Source organism: Nymphaea colorata, chromosome 1 (genome assembly GCF_008831285.2).
Source record: "Nymphaea colorata isolate Beijing-Zhang1983 chromosome 1, ASM883128v2, whole genome shotgun sequence".
Lineage (NCBI taxonomy): Eukaryota > Viridiplantae > Streptophyta > Magnoliopsida > Nymphaeales > Nymphaeaceae > Nymphaea > Nymphaea colorata.
This window is the reverse complement of record NC_045138.2, coordinates 15,161,204-15,175,640: the sequence shown is the minus strand read 5'-3', so window position 1 is coordinate 15,175,640 and position 14,437 is coordinate 15,161,204. Positions and strand designations below refer to the sequence as shown.

Below are 14,437 nucleotides of genomic sequence, written 5' to 3'. Positions count from 1 at the left end.
TCGGTTCCTTACGTCACACACCAAGGGCTTGGGTCTGTATAAAACAGGTTTAACCTTATACTACGGTATAAATAAAAGAAAAAAAGGAATCAAACTACCATTCCACGAATTCGTATTCCTCCCCCTTTTGCTCCCTTTCCCTCTACAACAAATCCGAGAAAATCCTGACTCCCAAAATTTCTGGACAATCCAGGAAAAGCCTAAGTTCAACACCGATGAGCGGTCGGTCCGCAAGAGGGAGGGGAGTCGTAGCGGCAAGCAAGCCGGTTATGCCGCCGCCTCGATGCGGCCGGGTTTCGACGGTCGCTGGATCGGTCCGGCCGGCGACGAGCGGTGCCACACCTCAAGGACTTCGTCATGGACGCAGGGATGGAACGCCACCTCCCGCCCATCCGCTGCCTCAGAGCACGTCTCGCACATCGTGACCCGAGCGCGCCTTGCACTTATCGCGTATGCAGTGTAAGCATACGGGTATGCGTACTCGAAGACGTACGCCGGAAGATTCCGCATCGCGAAGGGCCCAACCACCATGCTGTTGTCGTGCATCGTACCGACTATTCCGTTCATCGCCGGCGGGTAGATCCGGACGGAATAGGGATCGAGTATTCCCGCGGTAGGCGTCGAAGGTGGATCGCGGCGGGGGAGTGCTTTTTCCTGCACTGCCGGAGGCGCGGAAGAAGATTTCGCGGGTGGCGATAGGTCGTCTCGAGACGACCCGGAACCGTAGTCGTCGACAACGCTCCGGCGGCTCCTCGAGCGGCGCTCCCGGCCACGCCGGGATTTTCTGGTGGTGACGAGGAGGAAGCAGTCTTTCTCCGTCCGGGGGTTGTGATGCGCGACGATCCCCGCGAAGTTTGTGTTCTCATTGATCGGGAGTTTTTTCTGGCGGCGCTTCTCCGACGACTTCGAGCCTCTTCGGCAAACGAGCGCGGCCGAGATCTGCTTAGGATTAACACCGGTCTTCCGGCTCAGGGCCACCTGCAGGGCCTTGAATTGCGTTCCGGAGTGGATCCCGACGTGCCCGGCGTCGACGTGCTGCTCCCCGTCGAAGACGACGACTGGGTAAGGCGTCTCCTGCGGAGTCGTCATCTCCCGGCGGTTGGATTTCTGGAAAAAGAGATCGGAATCGGAGCTACTCGTAGAACTAAGGCTGGTGCCTCGAAGGACAGCAACAGCTGCCATCGTCGGCAGAGAAAGGCCGCACGGACTCGCGGGAGGCTCCCTTTCTTTTAGAAGGGGATGATGGCGGTGGGGGTATTTTCGGGATATTACATAATGAGGCGGTTATCGTGAGGACGTAAAGCAAGAGGACTTGCGGAAGAAGGAAGGTCGATGTCTCAATTACCAAAATGTACCAAATAAAACAATATGAATCATGAATTTGGAGGGAGACACGGACAGTCCACCAGCAGTCGAAGACTGGAAGTTGCAGCCTGGACATGGACCGGGTGTAGTCCGATATCCGATTCCACGGATATATTGAGATCCGACCTGGACTTATTTAATACGAGCATCCGGTCAAAACCAATTATATTTCTTCGACCTAGCGATAATTCTGGATCTGGATCAGCATATCGTATCAATAATACGATTATGAGGATAGGATATAAACTGACGGATTCGGATAAGGATTTAGAAGCGACATTTGCTCCAGTAAAATTTTATCCGAGAGGTTTGGGAATATCTTTAATAACTTGAACAGGTTTGACTTCTATTCGTATTTAAAGCACATTATGTGTGTTGATATGCGAAAATGGGGATAACGATATCCGCTGGCCGAGCACGAGAGCGTGGCGGATGGCGGATGGCTGTTTCGTAATTTGGTTCTAACAGACGCCTTGAGAGTTGAGGGGGGGGGGCAAAATGAGAAGGGCGGAAGCGGGAAGCAAGGAGGGAAGAATATTATGGCCGCGCTCTTGTTGCGCCTCCCTTCTTCCAACGGCTCCGCCCCTCTGCGTCATTTTCCCGCGGTTGGCAGGAACGCCTCCCGCCCGACGCTTCTGCCCTCGAAACCTGCCGCTTTTGCGTCTCCTGTCCCTCGGCTGAGACCTCGAGCAGCCTCCGCTTCGTCCTTGTCGTCCATGGAGACCCCGCCCGATGGCTACCGCAAGAACGTGGGGATCTGCCTCGTTAATCCTTCCAACAAGGCGAGAAATTTTCCCTCCTTCCTCTACCAGACGTTTAGGGCATTTACGCGGTCGATAAATTTTACTCTTTTTTTGTGCTTAAATATCTTGCTCGATTCGATCGAAGAGAGAATGTCGGTATCTAGGTTTTTTTTTCTTCTAATGCTTAATGCGAGGAAGCTCTGTTTCCGGCTGTGTTTTCCCTCCCCAATTTCTATGACTTTCCGGTTCTTTATAGCGATTAAGTTTCTTATTGACTTGTATCGTGTATGTTGATTTTTCTTTGTTTGAAATTTGAAATGCCGCATTGTTTCGAGAATTCGCGTATGTCAAATACTTAGTGTCTGAGGTGCTAGATTATGCAGACTGATGTGATCGATTGTTGTAATTGGTGGTTTGGTGAACACAGATCTTTGCAGCATCAAGGCTAGACGTTCCCGATGCATGGCAGATGCCTCAGGTAATAAAATCGTTTCTTCTTTTTTGGGCTTAATTGTCATGATCATATTGATAGGAAAAGCAAAATCGTCATTCATAATTTGTTATTCAATGGAAAAGGTCTTTTATCTGTCTATGTACATATCGTTTCTGGTTGTAGTGTTGTTTGTTGAAGACTTGGAGATGCTTGCTTTAAGTGTAGAACTTGTTAGTTGCAAAAAACTCACGTTGATGAACTGTTGCACTCTCGAGGATGGTTGGTCTTTGATTTGTGTGCATTATTGTGTTCCCTTGTGCACGGAAAATGGCTGCTCATCTCATGACTGAGCCTTGGGGTAGCTGGCTTCATTTAGGCATGTAAAGTCACTGGTTTGGTTTGATATTCATTTGGCTCGAACCCTGGTAAAATCATCAAATGCGATGAAGATCTGTTAAATGCAAGATAAAATATCTGAGTGCATTCGAATATGGGATTTGGTATCTTGTAACTCCCTTCAAAAGGTTGGTGTTCAGAATGTTCGGATTCTTCAGGATACTTGAACTAGTTTTGATTGGGAACACCAGTATCTTAGCCAGAGACGCTGAATACTGCAGCATTGATTGTTGGTGGAACTTGGGGGACGTTTGTAAGTAGAATAATGGCAGGGATCTACTGAAACTGCAAATCAGGACAGAGTTTGCTTTGGGTTGACTTGTTGCATCCACTGTTGTAATTGGACGACATGGTTTATGCTTATAGCAATTTTGAGTTTGAAAACCATTCCCAATTGAGATGCATTTGAACTAATGGTTGAATTTCTAATTAAATTGGTACTTGTTGCTAGGATATGCGCCAACCACTTCGAGTGTTAATTTTGTGGAGGTTATGAGTTGCCAACAATACATACGATTTTGTCTCTTATACAGGGTGGTATTGACAATGATGAGGATCCCGTAACTGCTGCTGTAAGAGAGCTGAGAGAAGAAACAGGCGTTGTTTCTGCTGAAGTTCTTGCAGAGGTAACACTCTGTGTGTAATTTCTCTCTCTCTCTCTCTCTCTCTTTTTCTCTGTTAGCCACGACAGATGCTATGAAGAAGAATTCTTTTGGTGGTCAGAGTGTATCTTTTGCACTGTGCAAGACAAGCCAATCTGAGCCTGAATTCAGGTTCTTCCACCCAAGCTCGATTAACCAAAAGTCTTGCTTGGGTCCCTGCAGTTCTGATTTAGCTTCTTGAGTGAAGCTTGGACTCATGCATTAGCGATATCATTATGTAAGTTTTTTTATAATGTAAATGGAGAACCTCTTTTCAAAATCTGGTGTTCGACCATAAACGGCATCCTCTTTTCATCCAAAAAGTTAGAAATGTGAATACTTTGTCTTAATTGCCTTGTTCTCTACTCAAACAATGGTTCCCGACATTTGGAGAAGAAGTGTCTTGTTAACTGACTTCTGCCGCTGCTTCAGTGCAAGTGAAAAGCTTTGTCAACATAAATCTGGTTGACCTATTTTGGAGGGGCTTGACCTGGCCATATAAGATTGCATTAAGATTCCTGGTGGGCAGTTACATGAATTTCTCCCCGCAAGATCCCAAACTGACACAGCAGGTCTCTTATTGGTTAAATTGTGTAGGTTCCTTATTGGTTAACTTATGATTTCCCTCCTGAAGTGAAAGAAAAGGTCAATAACTTATGGGGCACAAACTGGAAGGGTCAAGCACAGAAGTGGTAAGCTTTCGACTTTTATTATTATTACACATCAGTGTTGCACCTGTTCGTTATTACTTATTCCCAAAATTTTTCACGGGCTGTCGTGAGCATTTGGTAATGTTCTTCCTTCTTTCTTATGCACGTCCTCTTTGTTGGTAATAGCCTAGATTCTGCAGCTTCCTTTGCTTTTCTACGTACTACACATGGAAATTGGGCCGATCCTCACCCTGCTTGCTTCTTAGTCTGATAAGGAACCTCAAAAGTTCCAAGTGATCTGATGAGAATAATGTTACACCATCGAATGCCTATGGATCAGGAACTTGTTGAGGTACCGAACTAAAGGTAGATCACAAAATAATAAAACCATGTTAACCTGGGATAAACTCCAACTTATCTTTTGTAAATGATCTCTTCTCATAATTTTTAGCATTTTTTTCCGTTTGCTCGTTTTTATTTAGTTTGTGTATTTTTCCATTTTCGAAGTAATAAACTTAAAACTTCCAATTTAGAATGTGATATGTCATGACTCATTACCTTACAAAGGAGATCTCTGATACCATGATTTGCAACTGTCTGATATTTGCTAATAACTTGGCTTTAGTGATGAAACCTTGTCGACCAAACTCAGTTGTTTGTTGCTTTACAACTACGTTGCAACCGTCCTATGAGCTGTATGTGTCCCCATGTTGTCTCCACAACTTGCTTCCATGACGCGTTTCCTTCCAACATTAGACCCTGCTTAAATATGTTTGCTTATTCATATGCGGTAGCGAAATGCATATGCTCTTGTTATCTAAATATAGTTTTCATATCCGTTGCATCTATATCTGCAAAAAATTCCACGAATGTTTTAAAACATGTACAGGTTCCTTCTGAGATTCACTGGAAAAGATGAAGAAATCAATCTCGCGGGTGATGGGACTGAAGCTGCAGAGTTTGGTGAGTGGTCTTGGCTGCCACCGCAGGAAATCATCGATCGGGTGGGTACAAATTCCTTTTTCTTTACTAGGCCGATTTGCCGGATATGATAGGTCCCTTGCCTTCGTGCTAGGCAAGGGAGGGGTGCCTGATCTCTTACATCGAGGGACTCCTGGGACAGGCTCGTACTTTCCAGTTACGACCTCGATGCGTCCAAGCATTGGATGGTTTACCTCGTCGCCTGGACGAAATAAACGTGTCCAATGCAGCGAAGGGACTGAATGAGGTTTTCATTTACTGTCGTAAACCTCACCGATACGTCAGCCATCACTGGATCGGCACGCATTGGCTTGTTGGGCATTTTTTAGATAAGAAATAAATATTTCTTACTATAGCTATCAGCTGTTACCGGGCCGGGTTGGACCATAGAAGCCATATGGTCTCCATTGGCCCCATATCCTCCAATACTTGAGAGGCCTTTGCACGGTTGCATTGGACCTCGTTGTGGGGAAGGCTGAGACAGTGGGTATCATCAGCTGATTCGGGCTAATATACACCGATGAAACGGAACTAGAGCTGAAGTATGCCGGCTTCATGTTGGTTGTCAGGTGAGTTAGGGAACTATTCCAATCTTGACATGAGAACTGTGAACTTCTTGAGCAGGCAGTGAGATTCAAGAAGCCTGTCTATGAAGAAGTTCTAAGGTTTTTCGCACCACATATCCAGTTCGATGCCAATATGGCGTTATAGGATGTCGCAATGATCAGGTTCGTGATTTATATGCCACAACGTGCTGGCGAGTGTCGATGCGGAGTCTTTTCACTCTCCTGGCGTTCGCTGCTTGGTTGTACCGGAAGGTCAGTTTATCATTGTTGGACTTTCTTCCATCAACACAGCTTGGATTAGTGGATGAATGATTATTAACAGAAGGATGTTGGTTGCACGGCCTTGATTTTGGCTTTTGCACGATTGCCATAAAGGGTCTGTAACGAATGATTTATGAGATTAAAATGTCATGAAATTCTTCACATTAAGCGATCTTATTTTTATATACACGCAACAGGAAATGCTGGAAGCTGAATTGGAAAGTTTTCTGCCAAGATCTCCAAAAATTCCTTAATTTTGAAACTAGACCTGCATTTTTGTTTTTTGGAGGCAGATTCGAGACATATCATAAAGATCCATAAAATGAAAGAAATTGGCTGCCAACAACAAAAAGCAAGAATCAAAGGGGAAAAAGTTGTGTTCTGGAGTTTGATACTACAAGTAGAGTGCCTTATTGGAATTCTGTACCTCTGAAATCTATCAAGAAAAAGTATTTTGTTTCAAATAGCTCATGGGATAAGATTATATTGGGATTATTGTTTGGTACACTTTATGTATAAAAAGTTAAGCTTACATGAATGAAATTGAGCATCTTTAACCCAAGGTCAATCGGAATCTCTTTCATGTGGGGTTCATGTAAAACTGCCCATTTGCCTTAGCTTATATCCAGAACCTCAAATTTGAGACCCTCAATGGAATCCCATCTTTTGATCAAATTGAGCAACTTTGAAAAGGTTTACAAACTTTAGTCTAATTGTGTATGTCGATTGTGTTCTTTATTGTAAGTTGAACCCGTCTACTATGCTCGATAATATCACCAAACCAAGTGTTTAGTGCAAAGACGTCATAATAGGCCTTGTCAAAGTAGGTGAGTTGGATACAAACATTTACTACGAATTTCTGGCCACTTCTGCTCCATATCTTGCCGGCGCTTTACCTCCATATGGGAACCTCTTCTCTCTGGCCCTGACCTGTCTACCACCCATTCGAAGTGCAACTGCTGAGGTTGGGGGTACTTGTACCCTGATTGGACCTAGCTCACCCTGAATTCGAGGCGGTTGTTGATTTTTGCAGCTAATGTCTCGGGTTAAACTTCTTAACAATGGTTGAACTCAGCTTGGATGATCTTGAGCCAAGCTGATCCAGAAAATGCCTTTCCCTCCAATTGGAAACCTCCATCCTCCATTCCGGCTCCAGAGCCCCTATCACGGTCCCTTCCAGCTCATCATCTCTCTCTTCCATCTTGCCCGCGCTCCATGATTCCATCTCCACGGCTTCAACCACGGTCCCTTACTGGATCGTCATCTCTCTATATCTTGCCGTTGCTTCCATGACTCTCCTGGTCCTCTTTCTCTCTCTCTCTCTCTCTCTCTCTCTCTGTTTGTGTGCGTGCGTGCGTGTGCGTACAGTAGATTTTTATGCCAGCCGAAATGTAAGAGTGAAGTAGAGGCCGTTGTCTGATCATAATGTCAGATTTCATTCAGCACTAGATTTTAATGCTAAAGTTTTGTTGCTCTAAATTGGCAACTGTTATATTCATCTTCAAGTTGTAGCTAACAGTTGAAATGACAGTACAAAGTTGTCTCAAGTACAAATATCGCAGGTTTGATCATCACAGCAACGCGTAGTAAGTGTTGATTGTAGATCGCAACTCGCAAGTATGGATAAAACTTGGCAACTGTTATATTTATCTTCAAGTTGTAGCTAACAGTTGAAATGACGGTTACCAATTTGTCTCAAGTACAAATATCGCAGGTTTGATAGTCAAAGCTACGCACAGAAGAAACCTATTTCTAATATAAGATCGCACGCGGATTAATTTATGATTGTGAGCAAGATGGTGTTTAAAACAATGCTATTAGATGATGCATTGGAAGGATAAATTCAGTCCGAGTAGAAGGCAACTACTGCACAATTTGCATATTGCAAGATAAGAATCAAAATAACGCGAAAAATGTACAATGAAAAAGCGTACTTTATTGTTTTCTACATGACAGGAAAATGCAGGCTGTTCTCAATTGAAAGAGAACAATCTGATCAGTTGTTCTGCAATTCATCACACAAGGCATCTAAATCTTAGACAACACGGGCACCTGACGTCTACTCAAGGTGGCTTCAATCGTTCCATGTGGCTCGTCTGTCGGAGTGTAAACATCATCTGCAAACTGCAAAGGATGTACAAGTTTCTCAGTCACGAAGGCGGTGAAAGCAGTTTTCAATGTATAAGAACTAATAAAACAAAGGCTTGCATGATGATGAAAAGGAAGGCATTCTTTGGGGAGCCTATGACTGGGCGATACAGGACCCTCCAGCCATGCAAGGGCGAGTTGCCATTTTCAGAACAGATTTAAGATGAGATATCATAGGCTTTTGATATTAGTAAAATATTCCAAGTTTTTTATAAAGTGCTATATGGGTTGGATCAGGCATTAAATGACAGTTTTTTTCGGGTATAATATGAGAGAGTCGTATTTTTAGAAAAATATTGGAAAAATCTAGGCCATTTTTAAAAACTAACAAAATCCTAAAAATAACATGTGAAAATTATAAAAGTAAAAATCTGATAACTAAACAATGTAAAGAATGTGAAAAATGCAAAAAAAAAGGGAAAAAGTGGAAAACACAAAAAACATAAAAAGGCGTTCATGTTGGCGTCCCCCCCCCTCCTTTTTTTTGTTGATCTGTTTTTACCGTTTTTTTTTCGCATTTTTTCTGAATAAAAATGCGTTTTCTGTGACAAATGACAATGCCTACATGATCAAGTAGCAAAGTGCAACTGAAAATATTTAATTTGCAGTTATAAATGTTCATAAACCTGTATGCTGTATGGCCTGTAAATCGGCAAAGTTAAAATGCAAAAATTTCATTTGTTCATTTATAAAGAATCTAGATAAGCAACCACGTCTTAACCAATGGGCCAGTCCCTACTGTTTCCATTGAACCTTATCCTTGAAGCACCTGGAAAGATACTTCAAAAGACTGCTATTCAAATTTCATCAGTATCAGCAAAAGACTCGTCAATGAAAAAAGGAAAAAGGAAAGGAAAAAAAGACACAAAACTCCTGGATTTCATTTATAAACACGATGAAAATTAACATGTAGGCAAAATTAGATTCACTTCCCTAATGTTATAGATGTTGGAATTATAAAAGTTGTTCAGCCTTACAGAAAGCTAAGCATATTAAAAATTTATAGTCATCTAAAAACTACGCCCTCTGAAGTTACCAAAGTCATCACCTTCTCCATTGGCGTTTGCGGGTAGGTTTCATTACTGAACCTACTAACGGATCCAAAAGTAGTAATTGATAACTCACCTGAACCATGTTAGCCAAATTAACAGGCAAGAAGTGGAGATTTGGCATTTTCAGGTGGATTGATTCTACGAGAGGGAACCTGAAATTTCGTAAAAATTTGAGCACATAATTCAGATTTAGAAAGCAGCAAGTCCTTGACATGTGAAATGATTATCATGCAAACCTGTTAAGAACAGCTCGAGCCATGCAATAAAGAGTATTTTGGACAGATGGGCTGTAAACTCCTTCAGTTGAAGGGCCGAAAAAGGTATCAATTAGCATGCTCTTTATGTCCAAATAAGACTGTCTGAAACAGGTTGGTTTTACAGAGTATCTGCAGCAATCAAAACATTTATTCAAGTTAGTTTTCAAACTCCCACGGACAAAATCACGGTATAATTGATAATGAGGCTCCAAGAGATTATATTGCAAAACAAAATTCAGGAGTTAAGCGATGTATCCACATAAGAATTCCATTCCAGATCATAAACAGTAGCATAAAAATGCACTTCCGAAGAAATGAGATGGTTAACACTATTTCACAAGAATTTGTCCAGTCCAGAAGCATCAGTTTCCTAAACAAACTGGGTCTGCAAAGGTCAACCACTGCTTTGAAGGCTTAGAATAACAGAATTTGGAAGGACTGCTTTTGATTTTGAACAAGTGTTTGTCAGGTTAGGTCTTACTTCCAATAGCTTTAGACCATTTCTCTAGAAAAAGTATGGTTTCATGTGCAGTGCAGGTAATTTTTCCAAAAGCAGGGAAAAGAAAGAGTACAAAATCCATGCACATCCACATGGAAATTAAAAGGATGAAAAGATCACATGAGATTTGAATGAGGTTGCTTACAGTGCATAAATATGTATCTTGACATATCAGAACATGCATACCTCCATTCAGCATTGACCTCTGTAGCAAATAATCTTTCTCTTGTTTCTTTCAGTAACGTATACTTATCATGTATAAATCCTTCAAAGCCTGACTGTTAAAGATAAAACCATAAAATCAACCAGAAATTAGTAACAAGAAGCCATAAAATAAATTAGATGACAACAAGACCAGTAGACAAATAGAAATAGAACAATATTAGTTAGCACAAATTCTCAAAAAACAGGGCTTCCAGTTGAAAATGTAATGTTTGCATCTTTTAAATCAGGAGACTGTCTACATCCGGAATGGATAAACTCAAAAAGAAAGCTTTTTCAACATGTTCCATATATTGCACCACAGAAACCATGTTCTTTGACATTTCCTACCACTGCCTTGTTGTCAGCTGTAAAGAGCACATGACTAGATCCATCATGAAAGCAAAATTTTTTCTTCTCAGCAACACTTTGCAACAAAAATTTTCAATTTTTTTAAGAGTCCCAAGTTGTCTTCTTCAGGAATTTTCTACCAGAACTTCATTGTGCTTCAAATAAGTCGTCCCAGAAAATAAGCATGTCATCAAAGCTGCAGGTCACAATTCATCGAATGCAAAAAACTACATTGATTAAATGAGAACAAAAAAACAGTGGATTGCATGGTGAAAAAAAGAAAGGGGGACATCTTCAACTTTATCAGCTTCAAGCATTCAATATGTAAAAGTTTTTGTTCCAGGAGAAAAGGCATTTCTGCTTGCATAAAAGAGAGAATAGAAGGAGGCTGGGAAATACATGCCTTAGTTGTTTTCAGCAGAGCCAGTCCTTCTATACCTGATGTAACCTGATAGCCATCTTTCTTCACCACCACTTCGGTAGTATGCTTGTCAGATCCAAGTTTAAATCCTGGACAGGAAAATGTCTTTAAGAAATATATGCTAAATAAGCATGTCGACCACAGAACTTAAAAATACAAGCTACAAGATTTCATAAAGCAATAATTGTGCAATAAAAAAAAATGTATAAAAAACTTCAGTCCCAGACACAAAATGTAGCTTAAACATGCAAGAAATGAACATGGATAGCAAAGTAGCATGAACTGAGACATGACATAACAAAGACAGATAAAGCTGCAACAGGCAAACGGTTTGTCATCAGAGGAAAAGCACGGAACACAAACCATGTTTATGCATTTGGCCATCTACGGTTATCCGCTCCCATGGTTTCTCAATGATCTTGATGATTGCACATGTGACCTAGAAGGAGCATCATGCAGATAGATGCATCAGGAAGGAAAAAAAAGAGACACAGAAACAAAATAAGTTGCACATTTCATGCAATTTTTACAGGCAAAAGCCACATGTTTGCACATGTAATGTCATGGTCCTTTGCAGTACACACATATCGATGAGTATCAAGTGTCTTCGTCACCAAGATGCATTGGATTTTACGTAAGAAAGGTTAGATGCTTTTTTTTTTTTTAATCTCCAAGAGAATGAGATTCATTACTTTTCCAGTTTTGCATAAGATAAAAAAAATTAATTTTTCCTGCGCCTGACTTCTCCCAAAGTTGAGGAAAACAAAAAATAAAATCAAACGGCATATTTCTTTGAATCATTTAGCTATTTCACATGTTTTCTTTTTATTAGGATAAATATTTGACCTAAGCACAGATCCAGATATTTGTTCTCTGTTCTCAAAGGAAAACAACCTCAAGTCTTTGGGGATTCTAATATAATAGGCCATTAAATCTAAATTTATATTATTATATATACAAAATCTAGTACTAGACACGGACCAGCAAGAAGAAAAGCAAGAACAGAAAGTGAACCTTGGGTACTTAAGAAGATAAGGAAATATCATGGGGCAGATTACTTGTACATACCTTGGGTAACTCAATTAACTACTAACTTGGTTAAAAACAGACTCTGTTTTGCCCTTTCTCTGACCTAATGGAAATAGAAGCAAATGTTGATGAGAGAGCATGACCATTTTCTGGAGAACTTCTTATTCTTTCATTCTGAAGGAACCATCTTTAGAATTGCCAAGTTCCAACAATTGAACTGCATCTTGTAAGTGTTCAAAGTCCAAGGTTCATAATTTTATAGATTACGAGTCTCACAAGTTCGTGCATTTTCATTGGGTTTGGACGATCAACCATGTTTTTTAGGTTCCAGACCATGGCAAACACATCTGCAAGGTTAAATTCATGAGAACCAAACTAGAAATAGCTTATCTATTACCTTCTGCAACATGTCCACACCAAAAACTATCAAAATCAACTCCATGCACTATATGGGTAGATATACATATATATATGAATATATGAACATACGCGTAGCAAGAAGGCATGCATTTATCTGTCCAAATATGCACGTGCACTGCACACATATTCATATTTTGAATTGCAAAACTGAGGTGAAATTAGTGAAAAGCAACATGTTATATAATCCTCTAAACTTACGAATGCAAACTGCAGCTAAAGACTCCTCCAGAAAGCGGAAGCAACATAATATTATAATTCAACTTGTTATTGCAACCCCCAATTAGACCGAAGTCCTAGTAATATTTTATACCAGTTTGGTATCACGTTTCTTCTCACCCTTTCCCCATCCCTCCTTTTTTTCATGGCTCTCTGCGGGCCACTTGTCCCAAAACGCGTATAGGAAGCATTCCCTTTAAGAAATTCCTTCAAGAAACGAACTTTAGCAAAAAGGTGGGGTACGAATAAAGAAACAGAGAAAACAGCCATAATAGTCAGATGGAATCTTCATCGTGGAAACAAAAGCAGGAAACAAACACTACAAGATGAGTCATCTTACATGCGAATACGTCCTTGTGAAATGCTCTCCGAGTCGAGTTGCAAACTCTTCCACAGAGGTGATCTCCGCACATTCCTTGGCTTTAACATAGACCTAGCCCATGCACCGTTTTGGCGCAAATTTACAACCATAAAGATCCACGAAAATAAGAAATGAATCCGCCAACACCACCAACAACAAAACGAAGAGGAAAAGTGACATGGGTGACACGGGTAATAAGAGAGAGAGATTCTTTACCGTATTCTTCATGGAATCGGTGTAATAAGAGAGAGAGATTCTTTACCGTGTTCTTCATGGAATCGGTGGCGACGATGTTGGAGTTGTCGTCCTGAAAGTAGGACTCCTTGCAGTCGGAGAGCAGAAGGACATGAACGTTCCACTCAGCCATGGACTGGTGGCCGTCTCTTCCCCTCCACACTCTAGCAACCCTCACCCTGGCCTTTCCATGCCTCTGCTCCAGATGAAAACCTTCCTCCGATCCAAACTTCTCCGCCATCTCACAGGAATGCTCTGCCGTCTCTGTCTGAAAGAAACAGAGTCAAGAACACACAACTTTATAGCGTCCGAGAGAGAGGAAGAGAGGGCGAAATGTAACACGTATGCGCCACAGCATCCAGGATACTCCAAAAAGCAAATGTCCACTTTGCCATTGATGAGATTCCTTCCTTCAAACGGTTCGGATCCTCTGTCCGGGTCCATCCCCAGCCTCTTCCTTTGCTTAATTAGCTATTTCATTACTTATTAAAAGAACAATTAAGGTTTCTTATTTATAACATAATTTTGGAAAAGCATGAGTAAAAATACGACATATTCTTTCCATTTATTTTTTCCAATGGATTCGGGTCGATTTAGGACCCAATAGAGTTGGAACCGAATCCTAATCAATAAGGACAGAACAGAAAACAAGCGTACCAAAATGTGAGTCCGGTTATATGGTTCGGGTGGGACAACATATCCAGCTGTCGTAAAGTAAGAGCTCCCAAAAACTGCGCATAAAATATGTACTGAAGTTCTTCTCCTTTTACTTTTGCGACTATTCCATTCTTGTCCTGACCTGCATAATAAGTCCAGGTCACATTGTAAAATATAATATTAAAGTTTTTTTTTTTTTTTAAGTTTTAATATGAAGGAAACAGTTAAAGATGAATGTCCGTTTCCAAATCATGCAAGAAAAAAGAAAAAAAGAGGACGACCAGAAATTAGGCAACCTGTAAAACTGAAAATTAAGTCGAGTTTTGTAAGTTTGTGGAAAGAGCACTTTTAGTTATATCTCATGAAACTGAAAGGAGCTTAATGAATATTATATACTTATGGGAGATATATAAAAAACGGCACAGTCTAAAAAAAAAAAACAAAATGTAGTTCTGCCTTGATTATTATATTAAAAAACTTTATTCAATTATACTTACGCACGAGGCACAAGCAGTTGAGCTTTGATAAGTTTTCTCATATATATATATATATATA

The 14,437-nt window shown here is 40.9% G+C and overlaps 2 protein-coding genes across 2 annotated transcripts; one reads left to right on the top strand and one right to left on the bottom strand.

Annotated features, from left to right (window-relative positions):
- The first annotated feature begins 1,857 nt into the window (after positions 1-1,857).
- Positions 1,858-6,200, top strand: LOC116252774 (nudix hydrolase 26, chloroplastic-like). The gene is made up of 6 exons (XM_031627303.2): positions 1,858-2,147; positions 2,536-2,586; positions 3,471-3,563; positions 4,176-4,270; positions 5,118-5,232; positions 5,834-6,200. The coding sequence occupies exons 1-6, from the start codon at positions 1,905-1,907 to the stop codon at positions 5,918-5,920; spliced, it is 684 nt and encodes a 227-aa protein (XP_031483163.1). The 5' UTR covers positions 1,858-1,904; the 3' UTR covers positions 5,921-6,200.
- A 1,633-nt stretch (positions 6,201-7,833) lies between these two features.
- Positions 7,834-13,531, bottom strand: LOC116252767 (uricase-2). Its single transcript, XM_031627290.2, has 8 exons — positions 13,254-13,531; positions 12,971-13,063; positions 11,329-11,404; positions 10,944-11,054; positions 10,179-10,266; positions 9,473-9,622; positions 9,310-9,388; positions 7,834-8,160 (listed from the first exon to the last, which is right to left on the bottom strand). Exons 1-8 carry the CDS (start codon positions 13,464-13,466, stop codon positions 8,065-8,067), a joined length of 906 nt encoding a protein of 301 aa, XP_031483150.1. The 5' UTR covers positions 13,467-13,531; the 3' UTR covers positions 7,834-8,064.
- Positions 13,532-14,437: the final 906 nt, after the last annotated feature.